The sequence below is a fragment of the Bicyclus anynana genome, chromosome 6 (genome assembly GCF_947172395.1).
Source record: "Bicyclus anynana chromosome 6, ilBicAnyn1.1, whole genome shotgun sequence".
NCBI classification, from domain to species: Eukaryota; Metazoa; Arthropoda; class Insecta; order Lepidoptera; family Nymphalidae; genus Bicyclus; species Bicyclus anynana.
In genome coordinates, this window is record NC_069088.1 from 9808233 (window position 1) to 9831586 (window position 23354).

General features: G+C 36.3%; 3 protein-coding genes across 11 annotated transcripts in view; 2 read left to right on the forward strand and 1 right to left on the reverse strand.

Annotated features, from left to right (window-relative positions):
- LOC112052210 (60S ribosomal protein L39) overlaps positions 1-22626 on the reverse strand; it is a 95861-nt gene extending 73235 nt beyond the window's left edge. Inside the window, exon 1 of the mRNA XM_052882340.1 lies at positions 22621-22626. The gene's annotated coding sequence lies outside the window, so the exon portion shown is untranslated. The remainder of the gene's footprint in view (positions 1-22620) is intronic.
- Positions 7229-15984, forward strand: LOC112056415 (probable glutamine--tRNA ligase). 2 transcript variants are annotated; one of them, XM_024096848.2, is made up of 12 exons: positions 7232-7462; positions 7577-7975; positions 8176-8284; positions 8655-9023; positions 9408-9595; positions 10233-10459; positions 11196-11332; positions 11827-11998; positions 12645-12882; positions 13616-13761; positions 14326-14515; positions 15863-15984. In XM_024096848.2, the coding sequence occupies exons 1-12, from the start codon at positions 7346-7348 to the stop codon at positions 15908-15910; spliced, it is 2340 nt and encodes a 779-aa protein (XP_023952616.2). In that variant the 5' UTR covers positions 7232-7345; the 3' UTR covers positions 15911-15984. The 2 variants fall into 2 exon arrangements, with proteins under 2 accessions (XP_052738292.1, XP_023952616.2); XM_052882332.1 differs by lacking the exons at positions 13616-13761; positions 14326-14515; positions 15863-15984 and having other exon boundaries at positions 7229-7462; positions 11827-12153; positions 12645-12885.
- LOC112056416 (MAP kinase-activating death domain protein) overlaps positions 17966-23354 on the forward strand; it is a 43625-nt gene continuing 38236 nt past the window's right edge. For 4 of the 8 annotated variants that reach the window (XM_052882323.1, XM_052882326.1, XM_052882325.1 and 1 more), the window contains exon 1: positions 17967-18117. The gene's annotated coding sequence lies outside the window, so the exon portion shown is untranslated. Of the gene's footprint in view, positions 18118-23354 lie in introns of all 8 variants that reach the window. The other 4 variants (XM_052882324.1, XM_052882329.1, XM_052882330.1 and 1 more) reach the window with 2 other exon arrangements.

Genomic DNA, 23354 nt, shown 5'->3' on the forward strand with positions numbered 1-23354 from the left:
TAAAACTACCCGCTTTATACAAGGTAGTTTTAAGCCTAGGCTTGGCGAAGTTATTACCTAATATTTTATTTAAATAGAGACTTTCGTTTTTGTAGGCTAGGTACCTAACACAAAAATTAGGTAACAAAAAAAACCCTAGAGCTTCAAACCCCGCGTTGGTAAGTAATAGTGACTTACCTACTACTAATATTGGTGAACTTTTAAGTAAGAGAAGTGGTAAAAGAAGTTTTATTAAGTATGTAAATAAGTATGTAAACGTTGTTTTAAACACACCATTATACCTGTTTTTACGAGAAAAACACTATGTACCAGAAATTAAACATCCGTTGCACTAGTTTAATATCCTGATATGAAGATCACACTTTGTAAATTCAAATAGTATCCAAAATGGGCGTAAAATTTACGATCGGCGATAAATTGCCGCACGCGGGTGTTCAGTGAAGAGAACCGGTAGCGACTGCGTTATCCGTGTAACTGTTGTTGTTATTACATGTTTCGTGAAGGCTTTATTCAGGTAGGTCTATACTTAATTTATTAACCGATAAGTTATGCATGAATTTATATTTTATAGAGTACCAATTTATTCTAAAACAAATCACCTGTTAACTCCTACGACTTGATAAATTTTTCAACGTTATAGGTAGTCCATTGTTAATTTATTTTTTCATAATTTTAGGACACCTGAAAGTTTGCTATCCTATGCTCTTCCCAAAGGTAACTACAATAGCCAATTATGGAGTTTTTATAGTGGTCTCATAAGGCCGCTAGAACTATTTCTAGGGCTTCGAACAACCGTTCAAGTAGGTAGGTATAAAGAGTATTTTTTAAATATTTTCCGCGGCATAAGTATCTCAATATATATCGACATACTTAGTATGAAAAATCATGTCCCCAATCGCCAGTCTCTCAGCTTCTCGGATTTTTTTTAAAGAAAACTTTAAAGGTCTCTATCGAATAGCTACCATGAAGCTATCTGGCGGCTGGAGACATAAGTTCCTCAGGATATCCTGCGTAGATAATATCAAAATTACGTTTTATACCTGTATTGAGGATTTGCCCCTGTAGCCAAGTGGCAGGTCGATTCTCTTTCTACGATCGCAAACGCTTCCAAAACTAGAAAAATGTATGGGAATGACATTTGCTATCGACAGGTCACGTGATCAAGATCTGTCATTGAAACCTGCAACCTTCCAAAGCCACCACGGTCCGAACAACTTCTAACTTCCTAAAATCGCAGCCTTTCGGTGTAACAGAATCTATACTTTTTAAGACAGATAATCTCTGAATCTAATGAACCCATTAGGAAAATTCTTTTACCACTAGAAAGTCCCGTTATTTGTGAGTGTCATAGGGTATATTTTATCCACTTATTCTCACGGAAACGGGAACTATGCGGGTGAAACCGCGGGGCTTCGGCTAGTACAATATACTAAAGTACAAGTATACACGCACGTGAGACAAGCGCTCGTTACACAGGCGGGCAGGCTGAGCCATAAAGTTGCCAAATGAGTTGCCGTGATGACCACGCGTTTCGGACCCTGTGTACACTATACGATCACGAAATGTGGAGAAAATGTTTGATGGTCTACCAGTGGAAATTATAGACTTTGTAGGGGCACCCCCAGGGGATCATTCATCATTAGTGTCAAATTATCAAACAATTAACTGAGTGTTAAATTCGACACTCAGTGGCTATAAATACAAATGTGTTGGCACCGCCTTAAAGGTGATCAGAAGGTAGCACATACGATGTTATTTTTCGCTTTTTAGTTTATTTTTGTGATTTTGAAGTCGGTTTAACTTTTTGTTAAAAAGATTTTATATATTTGTAAAATATAATACTAAGATCTCAAAGTTTATCAATGTGATCTATACTAGTAGTCTAGATTAGATTTAATTTTTTATACGCATCGCAGCGTCGACTAGTGTGTACCTATTACCCTCATTCATATATTATGATGCTCCTGTGTTATCAGGGTTCGAGGTAGTAATAACCTACCTTGGTAATAGGCAGGCATTGGTACGAGTACCTACATAATACAAGTAAATGAGGTCACTTATATTATATAGTGTAAGCAGATAGTAGGTAGTATCGTAGTAATGAAGGTACATAAATAGAAAAAACTGACTTGTCATATCAGTATTATCAGCCCATTTAAACAGCCTAATACAGGCCCGCATTGGGACAGCTATAATATAGCATACTAGCAGACGCCGCGCGGTTTCACTCGCGTGAGTGCCCATTCCCGTAGGAATACCGGAATAAAATATAGCGCCAGGAATAGTGTAACTTCATAACAGTGAGAGAGTTTTTCAAATCGGTTCAGTAGTTTAGTTATTCATGGCAAACAAACATACAATCAAATCTATCCTCTTCATATTATTAGTTTAGATATAATTATGTATAGCAGATATCATAGGCAGGTAATATAGGTATGGATCTAACCCAAGGAGTATAATAATAGATTGAGGCTCATACATGGATTGAGGGCTGAGGCATGTTAAAATTATATTAACGTAATGTCAAATTATATTGTCAAAATAACTGTGGTAGATACTTGGGAAAATACTGGAAAAATAGGTAAGTACGTTAACTATCCAAGCTTTTGAGTTATCAATATCAGCTGTTAACTATCCCACGCTTTGTCACTCGATAACAATGAACAAGGCAGTAGGTAGGAGTTGTTTTGTGATTAATAAGCGAAGGACACCCAAGGACCTTTATATAGAGTTACCTACCGGTGGCGGGAAATTTGCATTTTGCGCACTGTTAGATTACCTACCATTTAAAAGATTCGGAGATTAGAGCAAACTCACAATAGCCAGATTTTTGTTGTTAAAGCGCGCTTTACTACAATCACATCTGATATTGTGAGTCGAAGCAGTTTAAAATAGGTAGATGAGAGTTACTTACTAATAATATTACTCATATTTAGTAATCCTTCTTGCAACTACACCCCCGATCTGGTTGTAGATCTAGACGCCCGAAATACGTCCTTTACGATCCAGACAACGACACAACGACCGATAAAGCTTTCCAGGCAACACAAACACAAGCTACGAGTAGAGCCGAAGTCCGAATCTAGGACGAGACGCCCTTTTGAGAGTCGTTCCGCCCACATCTTCTGCCTTCGGGCCCCACCAGGCGATGCTTCTGCGGTCGCCCAAAACCCCCTATGACGCCGCTGAGGTCCCATTAAGGAGCCTACGGCACTTGCACAATCAGTAAAATAACTCATTTCCAACCGGTTTTACTTACTTACCTTCGTAGTTGCTGGAAATACAGCTTCGGCAAAGTAAAGTACCATCTTTTAAATAGGCTAGGCGCTAGCGCCACTTCGCAGACTTCTCTTTCGCGTCTATGGTTACCCGGATAAAGTGAATATCCTAGGCTTTTAAAGAATCTAAATTACAAATAACTATACGACTATTCTACAGGAATATTTCCCAGCAGGGCAGCATTGTAAAGGAGGCAGGGCTCGCCACATCTGGGACAAAAATATGCCTTAACAAAGCCTGCAGTAAATGTTGGGCTCGCTCGGTAAAAATTACGTCCGTTGAATAAAGTGTTTAACTTTAAAGTAATAATAGGAATAGAGATCAAGAGCGTTGACGAAATTTCAGTCACCCCCCGGGCTGCGAAATTCCACCCTACGCCACTAATTAGGCCTCTTTTGAATATAATCGAAAAATAAACCGAGGACTAATATTTTTTGCATAGGCACCAGGTACCAGCGCCGGACCGAGGTAAATTTTAGAATGGAGCGAGATCCAATTATGGCGCCTTTCCTGTTTGTTCCTAACATTATATACTAGGGACGTTTGAAAAGTTCGTAGCCTAATTTATATCGGAATGTCATACATTTTGAACCGACTTCAAAAAAAGGAGGAGGTTTCTCAATTCGACCGTTCGATTTCGATTCGATTCAAGCCGTTTAAATCATAAAGATTTTAACTGGATTTTCAGATACTTCTTTCAGATACGGCTTTAATTAGCACAGCACTAACTTGGTACCGCCTTCAAACTGATCAGAAGGTAGCACGTAAGATGTTATGTTTCGCTTTTAATTTAATGGAAACTTTTTTATGATTTTAAGGTCGGTTGTTCTTTTTTATTATTATTTTTTTTTACATTATTCAATGTATATGTATTCGTTACGTTCCCCACGCGATCCCGTCAAACAAATCGTGACTAGGTACTCGTATTTTTTAACATGAAAAAAAATCGAGTATCTTAATCTTAATAATAAACTTAATCACTGCAATGAAGAACTTGAAGAAGAAAGGTTTAGCAAAAAAAAATTAAGGTGAATTACTGCCTTCGTATATATCGAAGGCCGCGCGTTTTTTGCGCTTGGGTAAAATGCCCAGCCATAGTCACAGTCGATGGCCCTATTACAAACCCATGACCGAAGGTCGGTGTAAAATAAAGTTCGCGGCCGAAGGCCGCGCGTTTTTTGCGCTCGGGTAAAATGCCCAGCCATAGTCACAGACAGAAGCCCTATTACAAACCCCCGGCCGAAGGCCGCGCATTTTTTGCTCTTGGGTAAAATACCCAGTCATAGTCACAGTCAGAAGCCTTATTAAAAACCCCCGGCCGAAGGCCGGTCCAGCATAAAGTTCGCGGCCGAAGGACGCGCGTTTTTTTGCTATATATCCGATCTTAATGAAACAAAGCCTATATGTTGCCCTGGACTATGCTTAATCTATTTGTGAAAACCGCATCAAAATCCGTATAAAAAATAGATATAGATATAGATATAGAAGATAGATAGATAGATAGATAGATAGATTGACTTTTAGGAAGATAGCTGACACTATTGGCATCTCAACAGAAGGCAAACATCACATAATCGCCTTGGCTTCTTTGAGTTGAACAAATACGAGATTGATTGACGAATTTTCGCAACTGCTTGGAGTTGTTTGAGGCAGATACTTTTTTGTATGTTTTGTGACCACGGTTAAAACCCGAGTATATTACTTTACTCCAGAAACAAAAGTACAGTCTAAAAAGTGGACACGACCAGGATCCAATGTTCCAAAAAGGCAGAAGCGGTTTTGCGTGTTGGAAAAGTAATGGCCTTAGTTTTTTGAGATTCGCGGGATGTAATTACGGTGGATTACTAAAAAAAGGCGTAAATATAAACTCTGCTTAATAGTGAAATCTGCTGCGATGTTTTAGAGGACAAATTAAAGAAAAATGGCCATGGTGATTGAAAAGAAAAGTTTTGTTTCATCAGGATAATTTGCGAGTTTCTGCTACGCTTTTAACAAACGTGTGAAACGTTTGTTAAAATCATACCAGAAATTCATCAGTATAATTTAGAATTCTTACCTTACCACCATATTCATATGATCTAGTCTCGTCTCCATCAGACTTTTATCTATTTCCGAAGCTAGAAAAAGCACTTATCGAGTTCAAAATTTTTATAAAAGTGGTCTAAGCATTTTCTAAGAGTTTAAAGAAAAAAAATAGCTGGTATAGGAATGTTTCCAAGCCAACAAAATAAGTGTATTGAGCTCTAAATAAAGTTGAAAAATAAATTAACTAAAAAATTATAGCTTTGTAGTTTCCTGGTTTACTTAGGCTACGAACTTATGGAACGCGAAGATTTTGACCATACTCAGACCAATTGAAAATCAGGCACAATACCGTCTCTCGATCACGTAGTGCCCGGGTGCAATCATCACTCTAGCGCCCCCTAGTACCTATAGAACCCGCGCGGCGAGTGGCGCTTGGGCGCCCCTGAGATCGCGGCACCCGGGTGTAACGCACCCCATGCACTACAGGTAAAGACTCTAGCTCACGAAGCGCCCGGGTGCAATCATCACCGTAGCGCCCTCTATTACCTGTATATACCCGGGTTAAAATCAACGCACTCCCTGCACCATAGGTAAAGAAAGACGCCTCTATTAGAAGTAAATTCGCGCACGTCGCGTTCATCTCTTCGCTTTAAATATATTTTTGTCTTTATCATTTCGGCGCCCCCTAGGATTTGGCGCCTGGAGCGACCGCTCCGTTCGCCGTATGGACGGTCCGGCCCTGCCAGGTACCTCCCATTTGTAGTTACTACGAGTATGTAGGTAATCCATACGCTTTAAACCAAGTGTCAAGTTGTAGGTTGGAAGTGGAAATTATTTGTTCCGTTATGAGATATTAATGGGTAGAAGTTAGGACTTTGAAACCAAATCTCTTGCTTTGATGAACTTTCACTTTTCAGTCTAACAATGTTGAAGTCTGTTACCAAGTGAAATTAAGTCTTCGACAGTCTTTGATTAAAGTTTTGTTTCGTCTGATACCTACCTATTTTAAGCTATTTACTGTAAAGAGATTATAAAAGATCTTTTGAATTTAATTTTTTTTCCATACCTACTTATTATTCCATTTTATAGTGATAGTGATACCAAACTTTTTTTATATTAAAAATATTAGCGGTATCACACTAATATTATAAAGCCGAAAGTTTGTGTGTAAGTGTGTAAGTATGTTTGTTCCTCTTTTACGCTGCGGCTACTGAAGCGATTTGGCTGAAATTTGAAATGGAAATAGATCTTACTCTGGTTTAACACATAGGCTACTTTTCATCCCGCAAAAATTCATGTTTCCTGCGGGATTTGTGAAAAACGCAATCCCACGCGGACGAAGTCGCGGGCGTCCGCTAGATTTTTATAACTACAAATATTTCCCTTTTTCTCTAATTAGTCCTATAGATCGTGTTATTAGTGGGTATAAATAAACCAGGGGTCAGGTATCGAACCTACGATCACATTTTTCACATCAAACGAAGGGTCTGGCCCCTGACACTTGTAACTTACTAGCGGAAGCTTTACGAGATATTTATTCAATCGTCATCAATTCATTTGATTTCACTTTGATTGATGATTTTTTAACTTTTAGGCTTTTGCACCTTTAACCTCAACTTTGTTCTGCTCCAAGGTGTCATTCTAATTGGAAGTATCAAAATTTATCTTATCTAGTTACCTAGCGGCTTAGCCGTGAAAAGGTAACAGTCAGACAGACTTATTTTCACATTTCTAAGATTAACGATACTCAAAATTCAAATGTACATAGAGTTATTTTTTTATTTCAGTTTGAGACATTATATTGAACGCAGCTTCTATTGACACATACTAAAGTCACCTTTGACATTGACATGTATTGTTGTCATCACTCATCAGTGACAGTGACATTTCAATTTTCATTTGTCAATTTCGTATTTCGTATTCGTAATTCGTATTCGTTTCGTATCGTTTTCTTTTCGTCATCCAAAATTTAATTTTAAACTTATTTCTTTTATGTGACAAAAACGTATTTTTAGGAAAGTGCATTGCCTAATAACTTAGGATGACACCCGAGGAAACTATAGAAAAGCTTAGGCTTTTAGGCTTAAGTGAACAAAAGGCAAAGGAAACCCTAAAAAACGCTAAAGTTACCAAATACCTACTTGCCGCGATAAGTGAGGTTAGTTTAATATGTAAAATGAGTATATAACAAAGCTCTATACTGGCTAAACCATCAAAAATAAAGTATTTAAAAAAATAAAGTAGGTACCTACGCTTTTGTGTTATATTTTAGGTAGAAATTGAAAAGATTCCTAACGGCGCTGGTTTACTGCTCTACCATCTGGCTACTAAAATAAAACCTCAAACGGAAAGTAGACTACCATTGATCAGCAAGTATATTGCCAGTGAAAAGTTAGATTCCACCCTGAGAGTTGATGCTGCATTAGATTTTCTTTTAAGCCACATAAATGAAGAAAACATAAACTTGGTTGATTTGGAAAACTTTTGTGGAGTTGGTGTATCAGTGACGCCAGAACAAGTAGAGAAGGCTGTCGAAAAGCAAATGGCGAAATACAAACAGGAGCTTGTAGAGAAAAGGTACAGGTTTAATTCTGGTATAATAATGCAAGCAGTTAGAGCCGAACTTAAATGGGCAGATGGAAAAGCTATTCAAAATGAAGTGGCAGTGCAGGTAAGTGTTATACTGTAATCTTTGTGCTCAATAATGCCCTTACTTTAATTAGTATGCCTGATAGACAGAGATATAAGTTGGGGAGTTCATTTTATTCTTGCTTTGTAAGTGTTTAAGTTATAATTTTGAACTTGATAATGATAAGGTAGGGACCTTAAGCAAAACTTATTATTTGAGCTAAACTTTTAATGCCATTTCAGATATTAGATTTATTAGGCCCAAAAACAGAAGTTGACTTGGCACCAGCACCTAAACCAGAAAAGAAGCCTAAAAGTGGAGATGGAAATAAAAAAAATGAAGCAACTCCTGGTCTGTATATCATTGCACATATCTGTATTATGATTATGAACTACATATTATGTGGAATTTTAAAGTTATTAGTGTTATTATAAAACTAGCTGTCGCCGCGCGGTTTCGCCGACATGGTTCCAGTTTCTGTAGGAATATGGGGATAATTTCTTGATAAACTTAACACTGAATTTTTTTTTTAATCAGACCAATTCCTGAAAATAGCTTGTTCAAGCAAAACAAACAAACTCTTCAGCTTCATAATATTAGTATAGATTTCTGGTATATTTTGATGTGTCTGATTTTACCTTCACCTTGGACTTTTGTTTTTCAATATTAATACATTATGTGTCTAACATAATTGTTACTAAAGAGTAATTTGTTATTACAGGCAACAAAGAGTCTCAGGTGTCTGCAACAATTGGTGATATCGGAGGTGCAACATCTATGCCAGAATTAATGAAAAAACTGCCATTTCATACCCCTGGAGAGAACTATAAAACAGATGGTTATGTTGTAACTCCTAATACAAAGAAATTGATAGAAGAACATCTTAAGATCACATCTGGAAAAGTAAGGACGAGGTTTCCCCCTGAGCCAAATGGTATTCTCCACATAGGGCATGCTAAAGCTATTAACATCAACTTTGGGTATGCAGCAGCTCATGATGGAATTTGTTTCCTAAGATATGATGATACAAATCCTGAGAAGGAAGAAGAAAAGTTCTTTGTTGGAATCAAAGATATGGTTGAGTGGTTAGGTTAGTATTTTCATAGCATATGATTTAAAATATTATTTGCTGTAGTATGCACATTATCAGCTGACATAAGGAAATGCTTGATGGTCTTTTCACTCATTTCAATTATTGCAGTTCACAGCATGAGTTGAAATTCTCTGTTAGTCTGACTGAATTTTGTAGTAGTATTGCTTAGTTGACTATAATAGCATTCCAAATAAGCCCTGTCATAAAATGCTACTAAATATTGATTTATATGTATGTATTGAGTGATTTTGGCAAGTTTTAATGCATAACATACAAATAAACATTCATATGTAACAACATGAATGAAAAATTGATGAAATTCATGCTTATTTTATAAACACTACTAAAGTTATTATTAATGTTTTATATTCTTGGTTTTAGGCTACAAACCATATAAAATTACACATTCATCTGATTATTTTGATCAACTATATGAATGGGCTGTGAAGTTAATCAAAAAGGATCTTGCGTATGTGTGCCATCAGAAGTCTGAAGAAATTAAAGGTTTCAATCCTCCACCATCTCCTTGGAGGAACAGACCTGTTGAGGAAAGTCTTCAACTTTTTGAGGTAAACTATATCCTTATTATTGACTAGCTGACGCCGCACAGTTGCACCATTTTGGTTTCCGTTTCCCCTAGAAATAAGGGGATAATATGTAGCCTTCCTGGATAAATGGGCTATCTAACACTGAAAGATTGTTTCAAATTGGACCAGTAGTTCCTGAGATTAGCGTGTTCAAGCAAACAAACAAACTCTTCAGCTTTATAATATTTTAATGTAATAAATTATATTGAAAGTTGACTGATTTGACCCACTCACCTTTAAACATATTATGATATAAAAAGTTTGTTTGTTCTTTGTAGTAAATAAATACTTGGTTGGTTGATTGGGTTCAACTCCTAGGATATAAACTACAGAGCTTTTCTTCTATAAAATTTTCAGAAAAACTCTTGGCCTGGAGTTGGGAAATTGCTGTGTTACATATAAATAAGTACACAGTTTTAAATATCCTACAACCTCTCTCAATGTTAACTTGTTTAATCTAAAACATGTATTTTATAATGTGACTGGTAATGAGTTCCAAAGATGATAATGTTCAAGCAAATTCCACAAAAAAGTTTTAGTCTCTACTATACTTATTTAAATAATATGGGCTGTTATGTGTTTTGTTTAATATTATTAAAACAATACCAACAATTTTAAGGACATGAAAAATGGTAAAATCGATGAAGGTGATGCTACACTGAGGATGAAAATAACATTGGAGGAAGGCAAACAGGACCCTGTGGCTTACAGGATAAAGTTCAAGCCTCACCATCGGACCGGCAACAAATGGTGCATTTACCCCACTTACGACTACACACATTGTCTGTGTGACAGCATTGAACACATCACACACTCGCTCTGCACTAAGGAGTTCCAGTCCAGAAGGTAATTCATTAAATCTAAATGTTATGGAGAGAAAAGATTTGATTATTTGTTTCCATTAAAGATATTGAAACTACAGTTATCAACTCATATTCAGCTCACTGCTAAGCTTGAGTTACCTCTCATAATGATGGTTAGGCCAATCCACTATGCTGGCCCAATGCAGATTGGCAGACACACACACACACAGGGAATTAAGAAAATTCTCTGGTATGCAGTCTTCCTCACAATATTTGAGACATGTGATGTTTAATTTCTTAAAATGCACACAACTGAGAGAGTTGCATGCCCTGGACCCAATTCGAACACCCACTCCCTTCCGGAATCGAAGGCAGAGGTCATATCCACTGAGCATATTTCATGCAACTCAATTGATTCGAAAAATTTACTTTTACCATTAGAATCCTACATTATCCCTGATAAGCATAGGCTATATTTTAGCCATGTATTTGGCCCTCAGTAATTGGAACTTCACAGTGAAGTTGTGGAGAGTCTGTTATTGTTATTAGATTCACAAGCTTCATTTAAGCTTTGGCTCATAACTAGCGGACTTGCGTTTTTACCAGCGAAATTTAATATGGCAATTCATAACAAACACAAACAAACTCACTTTTGCATAGAATATATAAATTGATAAAACATTATAATCATAAAATGGTATCAAGTCTGAATCAACTGTTAAGTATTTAAAATATCCTTTGATTTGCAAAGTTACATCTGTAATTTTCATTTTTTTCAGATCTTCATATTACTGGCTTTGTAATGCACTAGATATATACTGCCCAGTTCAATGGGAGTATGGAAGATTAAATGTTAACTATACAGTTGTGTCCAAGAGAAAGATTGGAAAACTTATTGAAGAAGGTATAGTTAAAGGTAAGTTAGTACAAAATTGAATGATTGATTTACATATAATAACAATAATAATTTAGCAATAGCAATTAAGATTGAAAAACCGCACAATTATGCACCATCTCGAAATTTACTGTTTTCTGTATTATAAAGTGAAAGCTGAAATGTTATAGTAATCTTGAAAGTTACTAAAAGTTCTTCCTTCCTGAAAATAATCTTGAAAGTGGTTCAGCTTTAATCATTGTGGCTATCATACCTCAGCTGCTGTTACTTAGATTATAATAAACATAAACTTATAGAAAAGTATAAATAAATAATTATAACGTGAATTCTGAAGGACTTAGTTTTAAAGTATATTGTAAAATAGCGATAAACAAAAATAATCTTTAATTTTAAGTTTTTGATTTTACTTATCACCATTATACTCATAACATAACATGGCATTTTAAAAGTGCTTGTAAATTAAGCTTATTTTAAATATGTAAATGAATTTTCACTTTGACTATGATGCTTGTCAGACTGGGACGACCCCCGCCTGTTCACGCTGACGGCGCTGCGGCGGCGCGGCGTGCCCGCGGCGGCCGTCAACTCGTTCTGTGCGGCGCTCGGCGTCACCGGCGCGGTGGGGGCCGTCGACCCCGGCATGCTGGACGCCGCCGTGCGCGACGTGCTCAACGTCACAGCACCCAGGTATCATCATCATCATCATTGCGGCGGCGCGGCGTGCCCGCGGCGGCCGTCAACTCGTTCTGTGCGGCGCTCGGCGTCACCGGCGCGGTGGGGGCCGTCGACCCCGGCATGCTGGACGCCGCCGTGCGCGACGTGCTCAACGTCACAGCACCCAGGTATCATCTTCATCATCATCTTTATCAACAACTTATATTCGGCTCACTGTTTAACACGAGTCTCCTACTCAGAATGAGGTAGGTGTTATGCCTTAGTACACCATGATGATTAGCAGACTTGACACTCATAGAAAATTAAGAAAGTTCTCGGGTATACAGGTTTCTCCTATATATTAAATTTCTTAAAATGCACATCACTGAAAAGATGAAGATGCAAGCCCCGGACCGGATTCGAACCCGACCGAAACGAACCAATGATCTCAATAGTTGTGTGCATCACTTGCTTCAATAGTACAGGAAACATTATTAGAAAGTAAGAAATAATTCTTCCAGAATGTGTAATAAACGCCAATATTTATATTACTCAAGTCATTACTGAATATTTCCACTACAACAGTGGTAACATTTATATCAACTCAGGGTTCCAAATACACCCATACAATTATTTCATGTAGTTAATTCTAAATAAAATGTAATATAAACTTTTACAGGGTCATGGTTGTACTAGAACCCTTGAAAGTTACCATAACGAATTTCCCAAGCGATAAACCGATACCAGTTCAAGTGCCAGATTTCCCCAACGAGCCAGAGAAAGGGTCACACAACATAGTATTGGATAGAGTGCTTTACATCGAAGCCACAGACTTCAAAGAGCAGCCTGAGAAGGGATATCGTCGTTTGACTCCCACCCAATCAGTAGGCTTGCGACACGCTGGATATGTCTTGAAGGTATTTCACGTATTTTGTAAATTATGTGGCTTTTTGAAAAGACCAACGTTTGAGTTTATTCAACTCTCCATTTGATTCTGCCTTTTGTGGTGGTAGAGTCACTGATCACTACAAACAACAAACCTGATATTTCAAAAGTGCCTGTAAAAGAAATAAAATTTTTATTTTTCTATATTGTAGAAACTATATGGATTTTTTTAAGCAACATGCTTGCAACTCATTGTGATATTTGGTGATGTTAAAATTTATATGGAAGAAGTAGAAATTGTTTATTACTAGAAATAGAAGCATTACATATTCTCATAGACAGCAACAGACATGAAATGAATTTTGGTTGGAATATCTAATAATCATTGAAATTTTTTTTTTTAATAGAATTTAGAATGAAAGTTCGTTTGACATGATTTTTTTTAAATACAACCAATATACAGTCTTTTCCGAATATTTGAATGGGCTCCAACTATTCGGAAATTTTACCATTGAGCTATTGAGGCTTGTTTTAAATTCTAATAAGTTTTTAATCTATGGACAATAGTTTCCTCAATAAACATCTTACTTAATGACTTTTATGTGATTTATAAGAAGAGGTAATTTAATAAATATTTCAGAAAAACATAAATTAGTTAGGGTTGTCAATAATCTAAGTTAATTTTGTGTATCACAGGATTGGTATTTTAATGGTCAATGCGTATTTTCTAACGAATGCCCTTATACAAAATGTATTTGTTTGTAGGTAACGAAAGTAGTTAAAGATACAGCAGGAAATGTGAGTGAGCTGGAATGCACTGCGCAGTCTACGGAATCGTCTGAAAAGCCGAAAGCGTTCGTACACTGGGTGTCGCAGCCCACCACTGTACAAGTTCGTCTGTACGAGCCTCTGTAAGTTGAATATTTATTTATCTGATTTCATCTATATCTATACTTATAATAAAACTGTAAGAGGTCAAATTCTGTACATTGAAGATATTTTATAAATTAAAATATTAAGTATTGCTTATTGTAGCTATATTAACTTCAGTGATTACCGAGTTCTTAGTGTGGATTGCCGTTTATGTAGCGATTGGAATAACGACTTTCAACGAAGAAATAGGAGCTGCTATTGATTTAAGTTTACATAGGTATACAACATACACATGATGGTGCGGACTTTTTTTTAGAACTTTTCAAGGAGAACAATTCTGTTATACATAATTTTAACTGTTTGCGCAAAGCTTATCCATATTTTTCATGCCACATGTTTTTATTGGTGGAAGCGTGATCCATTATATTTTTTTTTCTATTATTTATTTATACTATATATTTCCTCGATAAATGGACTATCTAACATGAGTGCTTTCAATCAAACAAACTCTTCTGCTTTATAATATTAGTATAGATTCAGAAGTGGGATGCTTGATTTTACTTTAAGTCATTTCAAACTGTCTATTTCTACATTCTCAATAGGTTTAAACACAAGAACCCCGAAGACCCAGCGGAGGTGCCAAGCGGGTTTCTGTCCGACTGTCGCCAGGATACGTTGAAGGTCATGGCAGCCTACGCTGACACATCCATCAAGGGAGCAAAAATATTTGACAAGTTCCAGTTCGAAAGGATTGGTTTCTTTTCTGTTGATACAGACTCAATCCCTACTAAGGTATGTACCTAATATTAGCTTTTCACGATTTGGATACCATTTTTATTTCGTTGCAGAACCAATTTCAGTGGTTTATTTATTTTAATTTAATAGAGTAGTTGATTCATATCAAATTTAATATAAACAATATTAATTTCGTGTAGTACATGGAATAAGGTCCGAAATATATCGATATCACTTAATAAAAGTTAAGGATTTCTTATAAAACTTAATTTAAATATCATGTATTTTTAAAATTTTTCAACGTCAAAAACGTGGTCGTCCATTTTGTGACGTCACCAACACACTTGATGTACTAAACATCGAACTAATTGTTAACTAATATTTTTGTTCTGTTTGTATGGGATTTATTATAGTGACGTCACGAAACAGTTGAAATATAGACGTCATGGCCGACAGACGTTTTGGCTCGTATTGTCAAAAACATATTTAAAAGCTAAAATTGTCATGTAAATCAAAAAATATGATTTTTTTTTCTATCTAGTAGAACGAATGCTATGTAAGACCATTTAAAAAAAGTGTCAACTAGCCTATTGATGACTATAAAGTGACATATTATATTTGGATTGAATATTGGCCTGTAGTAAATTAGTAGTAAATTATTTAAAGGATATATACTTAATAGATATAATAAATATAAATATATATCATGGATATTATGTATTCATATATTTTAATATACTAGTAATTAATCCGAACACTTTCAGTAGTTTTATTTATTCAGTTTTGGTGCTAAGAAACTTATTAATAAATTTGAAAGTAAGTTGTATAGATTTCATTAATAATCTCTAATTTCCATCATCTTATTGTAGGCGTTAGTTATATTTAGCGAAACTTGAGACTCCCTAACTAAACAAAAAACCTTTGACGTTTTGTTTATTTGTATTTTTTTTTCATTATTTTTTATTTTTTTATTCCACTTACTAAACATTTTAAGGTTTCAATGGAATTTGAAAGTCCATTTTCTGGCCTTTATTTATTAACATCTTGTTTATCAAAATACTACTATTTTGCTGCTATAGTAGTACGTACGTACATAAAATCAAACTTGCAAAAAAATCGATTGCTTTGGTAGTAATTCTGTGAGACAGTAATTCCAAAAAAGCGTATCTTTGAATGGAAATGTTATAGAACATATAAGTTTATGTTCTATAACATTTGCATTCAAAGACCAGACACATAATTTTGGTATAATCCCAATAGCTGTTATTTTCGAGTAATTCCCGATTATGAGTTACAGATAGAGATCGATATATATAAGTTTTCTTTATACATATACCTATCACATTTTCTCAATTATTTCTTAATACCTACTAACTTGACAAGTTGTTTTCTTTTTTTTTTCAGATGGTATTTAATAGAACCGTTTCTCTAAAAGAAGATGCTGGAAAATAATGTATATGTGAATTTATTTATTTATGAAATACATACTTACGAATTTTTTAATAATAAATATTCTATTAAATAGATCTATACTGTGTTATTTTTTATTTAATTTTTGAAGACCTTGCTTCTTTTTGATTAATTATGTTAATTTTGAGATTTGTTTTAATGCTTTACCGGCAGAGAGACTTATTCTGAATCGAGGGTTCTTATAGGTATACCATGTTATCATCTTTAATGAGAAATCTCGTTAATATACACTTATACTCGTAAAAAGAGGATGAAACATAATACTAGTATATCTGTATGTATGAGGTATGTTAGTTACAGAACACGATAAAGCGCTTGCTAGTACTTTAGTTTACTGCACAATGTCTATATACCACGAGACGACATTTTAAAACATTTTTTTAAATATACGAGATTTAAAAAGAACCAAAGTTTTTAACCACCAACTAAAGTTTTCTAACATTTTAATGGGACAGCCAATGTAAATGTGGTACGGCTTTACCCTATTACTCGTACGTAAACGTATACATTTTAGTTAACCACGATCTTGTTAATCCCAAAGGATGAAAGTGTATTCGTTGTGTACACAGTAAGTGTGTGTTGCGTGTTTGGGATTGGGGTCACTCGATGCGAATACAGCGCCTTAACATAATTACAGAACAATATCTCTTGGCTTAGTCTTCGTAATAAGATATCCTTGTTTTTTGCTGTCGCGTCATCGGCCTATATTTTAATAGTCCTTTGGGGGTGAGCTTCTATAAACGACTAGCTGACGTTGCGCGGTTTCACCCGCTTGGTTCCCGTTCCCGTAGGAATACGAGGATAATATATAGCCTATAGCCTTCCTCGATAAATGGGCTATCTAACACTGAAAGAATTCTTCAAATCGGACCAGTAATTCCTGAGATTAGCGCGTTCAATCAAACAAACAAACAAACTCTTCAGCTTTATAATATTACTGTAGATACGATACGTATTTGATAAGACCAACCATCCTGCCCGATGTGGGTTAGTGGGCTTATGGTGATGACTATAATTTAATGCTTTTGACAATGTTACGATTAAGATTCCTATTAGTTGTGTCACCAAACACTACCACATTCCCAACTTGGTCTGTTATTGAGAAATTGTCAAAATAAAGAAAAGCTCAGGATTATTTGACTCAGGACGCGAACCCTGGACTCTATGATCCGACGCCAATTGGACTAACCACTGAACATTTGTACACCTAAATAAACCTATGCTACGTAGATGGTGAGTATTAAGAGTGGTTGCTATGGCCAAAATTCGGTCACGACTTTTTTGTTACGATACGAAATTTAAAAAGTCCTACCAAGAGTTAAGAGTTTTAGGCATGTAATTAAAACAAGGCGTATCTCTATTTAAATATGAACTCGTCTTCGTATCAAAACGACCTCTGTGGCGCAGTGGTATGCGCGGTGGATTTACAAGACGGAGGTCCTGGGTTCGATCCCCGGATGGGCCGATTGAGGTTTTCTTAATTGGTCCAGGTCTGGCTGGACCGTTTTTATCGCGAACAGACGGACAAAGGCGGCGATGGACTTTGTTTTTAATAATATTTGCGGACGCCCGCTACTTTTCTGCCTGGAATTTAGTCTTTCACAAATCTCGCAAAAAGCATGGAATTTTTCGGGGTAAAATGTAGCCCATGTGTTAATCCATTAATCCATCCTTTATCCATCTTTGTTTTAAATTTCAGCCAAATCGGTTCAGTAGTTGCGGCGTTAAAGAGTAACAAACATCCATACAAACTTTCGCGTTTATAATATTATTAGGATGTATAGAAATAGAAAATACCGTAAAGAAAATATGTTCAGTTATTTACTATCGGTTATAATATATATGTAGCTTCTTTTAGCTTTAACCCTCTTGACGACCAAAAGTTAAATATACGATATATGTTGTTCCATCTAACGCATTGTTCTAAGATAACCGTATTTTCTCTCCGAGTAACTCCGAGGTCTCAACTCTCAAGGGTAGGCTAGTGATAGCGAGTGAAGGGCGCGCGATTGCGCGCTGGGCGGCGAGGCTTTATCGAGCGTGGGCGGTCGCGCATGGCACTTTGCCTCGTCTCTCCGTACCGCGAGCTACGCTACGAGCTAGCTGTAATTTAATACGCGAAATTACACGTTTGCGTGCCGTGGAAGAATGTAGATAACAGTGTGTCCCGATATCATCGATGTAAACAGGTAAGCTGTCTTTAATTTTACTTTGTAGGTACAATTCTTGGTTAAATATTTTATTCTACGTTTGTGTAACGTCACTCACGTTTCTGCTTTACATTAATGACGTAACAGCTTTACATGTTACTTGTAAATAGGTGTGTAATATAGGCACCTTTGCCTTTAGAATCTAAGTACTTAAATAGGTAGACACATTTTATGCGCACATATGTAGATAGCTTACGTTTCCACAATGTGACCTTGAATGTTAGACACAGATATACTTTGCACATATATACGAGTACCAGTTACATCGAACCACAGAATTATTTGTGCATGAACAATTAAATTTTAATTAGTTACCTAGTGAAGTGCTAAGCATTTTGAGGGATTTCAGCTTTATTATTTAAATTTAAGTGTACCTTACACTTAACTTTAAATACTAATAATAGATATGTGTTGTTATCAGGTAGTATTCCAGTTAGGTTGTTGTAGTAGTCCAGTCACTGCCAGGTTAATCCAGTGATGTTGGTCCATGTGGTCCATGTGGATTCGAACACAGGGTTCGAATCCTTATTATTTATGTGGGGAAATCCTCATGGATACCGTCTCGCCACAGGGAGACAAGAAGTTTATGTCAGACTTCACCGACTAAAACGGCTTTTCCGTATCGGGCTCTCCTCTGTGTTGTTAAAAGCGCATCGAGAACACTAAAAGTGTCAACAACTATAGGACTATCCCCGTATCTATCTCTCGGAGGTCTACTTCAAGAAGGCAAATGACGATTGTGAGCGATCCAACTCTTCTAGGTACGGCGGATAGGATGACGTCGACGTCTCTCAGCCTTTTCGCCGCCTCTTTCTGTCACATTATAGTCTCATGAAAGGAGACCACAGCATCCCCGTGATGAGAGCCGTGATAGCCCAGTAAATGACTTCTGCCTCCGATTCCGGAGACGGTGGGTTCGAATCCAGTTCGGGGCATGCACCTCCAACTTTTCAGTTTTATGCATTTTAAGAAATTAAATATCACATGTCTCAAACGGTGAAGGAAAAACATCGTGAGGAAACCTGCATACCAGAGAATTTTCATTCTCTGCGTGTGTGAAGTCTGCCAAGCCGCATTGGGCCATCTTGGTGGACTATTGGCCTAACCTCTCTCTTTCTGAGAGAAGACTTGAGCTCAGCAGTGAACCGAATATAGTTTGATAATGATGACAGCATCCCTTGTATTCGAATCCTGGTTGAACTAATAAATACTGAGCTTTTCTTTCTTCTAAGAAGGTTAAAATTCTCAGCCCGGAGGGGAAGTTGGTGGTATTACACCCATGCCATTGACAGCACATTAATCGGTCGATCCTAGTTATTATAATTAACATTATTTGATTGTGATCCAAAGAGTTTAACATTATCACCCTAAGCCCACCGAGGCAACGTGGTGGGCCTAAGCTCCATATCCCCTCTCCTATAAGGAGAGGGGATATGGAGTATATATTATTATTATATATATTCCGGCCTAGTATTAGGCCGTTAAAATTGGCTGATATTGATGATTCTAGTTACGTATCTACCTACCCACAAAATGATGGTACGTTATTCAGGTTGAAGTTACCAAGTTGTATCGATTTCGGCAAGATGCCAATATCTTGTTAAATATGAACAACCCCGTATACAATTGATGATAAAATATCTATCCTTAACCTTCAACATTTGTATATTTATTCTATATCTGCTTTCTGCATCCACGGCCGTGGGTTCGATTCCCACGTCTGGATATCATTTGTGTGATAAGCATGGATGTTTTCCAGTGTCTGGGTGTATTTATACATTATGTAAGTATTTATATGTAGTATATAATATGTATGATAAAATTCGCTATCTTAGTAGGCACCCATAACACAAGCTAAATAAACACTTACTTTGAGGGTAGTGATGTGTGTATTGTATATTAAGTATTTATTTTTTTTAACATGGTAGGGACTAGAAGTTAGATAAAAGGCCTCCCGTTTTACAGAATATCTTGGAGTCGGGAATTATTACTCGTAAAACGGAAAACAAATTTGCTTATAAAACAGGATTACTACGTATGTATGCCTACGCCATCTAAATATTCAAAGATTATGACTCCACAATTTACTCCAAATATATTTTTATAGCAGACGCCTGCGTCTGTGTAAATTTCACTTTTTCTAAAAACCCGCGGGAATCATTTTATCTACAGGAAAAAAGTAGCCTACTTGTTGTTCAATCCTCTATCGTCCTGTGAGAGTCACATCAAAATCGGTACAGACATTAGCACGGACAAACAAATAGACAGATGAAAATTTTAAATTCACCTTCTTTGTGTTTTGGTCTCGTGTAACTATAGGCATGTATGTATCTACGTACGTTCGGAAAACTGAGTTAAAAATAAATAAAAAAAATTGCTTACTGACAGACAACATCAAAGCTACTTGATAATTATTTTAATCCTCTATGGTCTTCTATGGGCCAGGGCTCCTTATAGGGTTCGTATACCTCCACGCTGCTTCAATGGGGATTGGCTGGCATAGTGTGATAATGTTTGATTCTCTAAAGAGCTAGCATCAGATGTTAATTATAGCGATCAGGCTCGACAGGTTTATGTGCGTCAAGGCAAGGGGGTAAATAACCTTCCCAATTCTGGACTGCGAAATTACATTGGGAATTTCTTGGAAAAAAGAAGCTCAACATTTCATACCCAGGCTACTGCTATAGCATTAGCACCATAAAAATTTGCATTCGGGTTCCTAATAAACGAATACAAAGGAAGGATTTTCAAATATTTATCTCCTAAGTGAGTGATGGTTATAGGGAATGAAAATTTGCATGAAAATTCTTCATACGGCTTATTAAGGCGCGGGCGACGGGCGGTTAATAATTGCCTATAACTTCATCCGTGAGATATTCAGTTTATTATTTTTTTTACCTAACCTGCGGAAATTATGGAGTTTACAGAGATGAAAAATGCCGCATAGTATGTTCTGTTACACAATGCAATTTGTCTCTATAACAAATTTCATACTATTAGGTTAGTGATTTAGCCGTAACAGACAGACAAACATACTTACACATTGGATGGATTAGGTACTTAGTTCTAGGTAGAAATTGTTATATAGTTCTACCCCACTGTGACGACTAACCTACTGTGAAATAAAACTATCAGTGAGCTGTTCCGTTACTTATCTATCTGTTATCAGTGTTACTAATACGTGTCACACAATGCTGGCGTAGGAAGCAAGTAGAGCAAAATTTGCATGTACGAGTAGGTTTACCGTAGGTTAGTTTTGAAATAACTTTGTAGTGTTTATTTTACCGACTTCTAAACAGGAGGAAATATTCCTTTGTAAGTATATTTTTTTCGGATTCTACACGACTTGGTACCGGATTGCTATATCGCTTGGCGGTATGTCTTTGCCGGTAGCGTGGTAACCAGCCACGACCAAAGCCTACCACCAGCCAGACCTGGACCAATTAAGAATACCTCAATCGACCCAGCTCGGAATCGAATCCAGGACCTCTGTCTTGTAAATCCACCGCGCATACCACTGCGCCACGGAGGCCGTCAAAATATGTACGTATAGGAGTAGGTATGTCCTTATGTCTATTATCTATGTATTTATTTAGGTAGGTATGTAATTCTGTATATTTTCAACCCTAAGCTTTTGGCAAAATTTGCTGATAGGTAGGATTTGGATTGGGATTTTAGTTTTTTTAATGCAGAACATTTTCAGGGAAAGTCTTAGTACCTATACATATAGTTTGAACAATTTACTATAGATTCTCAAAAGAAATCTTAAAATTAATTTTTCCATTGCATTTATTCTTTTCTTGTTATTTCTTTCGACGCAGTACTAAAGTTTTTACAATTCAGAAAAGGTAAAACTGGTAGAAATTGCCTCAAGGCATTAAGTTTCGCCTTTGTACTTTTTTCTTTTGTGTAATAAATTTTCATACAAACAAACAACAACTTTGTTTGTTTCAAATCTTTATTGCACAAAAGAAAGATGTTTAGAAGCGAAACCTAATACCTTGAGGCATTGTAATATTACAATGGACTGCTTAGGTATAATACTTGTATAATGAATAACATATTTCACAAAATTAAATGTACTATTTAGTATTTAGTGCTTACAAAATTGCTTAACAATTTTCAATTCCACCCACGCTTTATCTGATATTCTACGTATATAGGTAGATATGTAACTATTGTATATATATACTTTAGCTTTTATACTCGAAGCCACAAGTACTAATGGACCTCTGTCTGAAGTCTCTAGTCTGCCTACACCGATGCGATGACGCATTTGCTGACGTCAACAGTAATGGTCAACGATTCGTCAATGGTATTATAATACTCGATAGCGCTGTACTTCTTTACTCATTCATTAATCGCTCTACTAAAGTTCAACTCGTTTACGTGTTATAAAACTTTACTTGGCATCGTGATTTCTATAATAAGTAAAAGCGTTCGTTTTCCTTTTGACCTATAAAAGGTTAAAACTAGAATAGGTTTTTACGTTATTACATTAGCTTTTTTGGCAGCCTTTCTGGTCCAGTTGGAAGTGCTATGGTTCTCAATAGAGGTTCGATTTCCAGTCAGTTTAAAGTTTTATATTTTCTAAATTGGCTCAGATCTGGTCTGGCGGATGGTGGTAGGCTTCGGCTGTGGCTAGTTACCACCCTACCGGCAACGATTTAGCGCTCCGGTACGATGCCGCGTACAACCTATCTTAGACTGCCTCACTTAACAATCATCAGGTGTGATTGCTGTCAAGAGCTAACTTATCATTGAATAAAAAAAAGCTTTATCTTATGTATTTTTTTAATAAGCTTTTATAAACTTTAATATCCGGACTGTTTATTAAGATTTTATAAAGCCTTCAAATAAAGTCTTTATCTCCACGGTTAGGTATTTACGCGGACGTCGGTTCGCTTCTTTTATGGCTCACTGAAAGCTTTTATCTTTCAGTATCTATATATGAAGAGGTTTATATACTTTATTGTCCATAAAGGATGTGTTCACCTATAATAATGTTTTGTGGTGAGATAGCCCGCTTTATGAGCAGACTGCAATAAAATTAGGTCGCTGTATTAAATAGGTCAAGGGTGGGCGAACGTTGTATAATTTTCTTAATGCATGTTGAAACTTCGTTAGCTTACCCGGTGAGCAATATTGAATAATGTATTCAGTTTAACTCTAGGTAGTCATTCTATATGAACTTGACGCTTAAAGTTAGAGTACAG

Excerpts from the sequence above, each read along its gene's own strand:
- LOC112056415 (XM_024096848.2), top strand. The coding sequence starts at position 7,346 with ATGACACCCGAGGAAACTATAGAAAAGCTTAGGCTTTTAGGCTTAAGT. Across the intron at positions 9,596-10,232 it reads AAAGTCTTCAACTTTTTGAG|GACATGAAAAATGGTAAAAT; the intron begins GTAAACTATATC and ends AACAATTTTAAG. Across the intron at positions 11,333-11,826 it reads TGAAGAAGGTATAGTTAAAG|ACTGGGACGACCCCCGCCTG; the intron begins GTAAGTTAGTAC and ends GATGCTTGTCAG.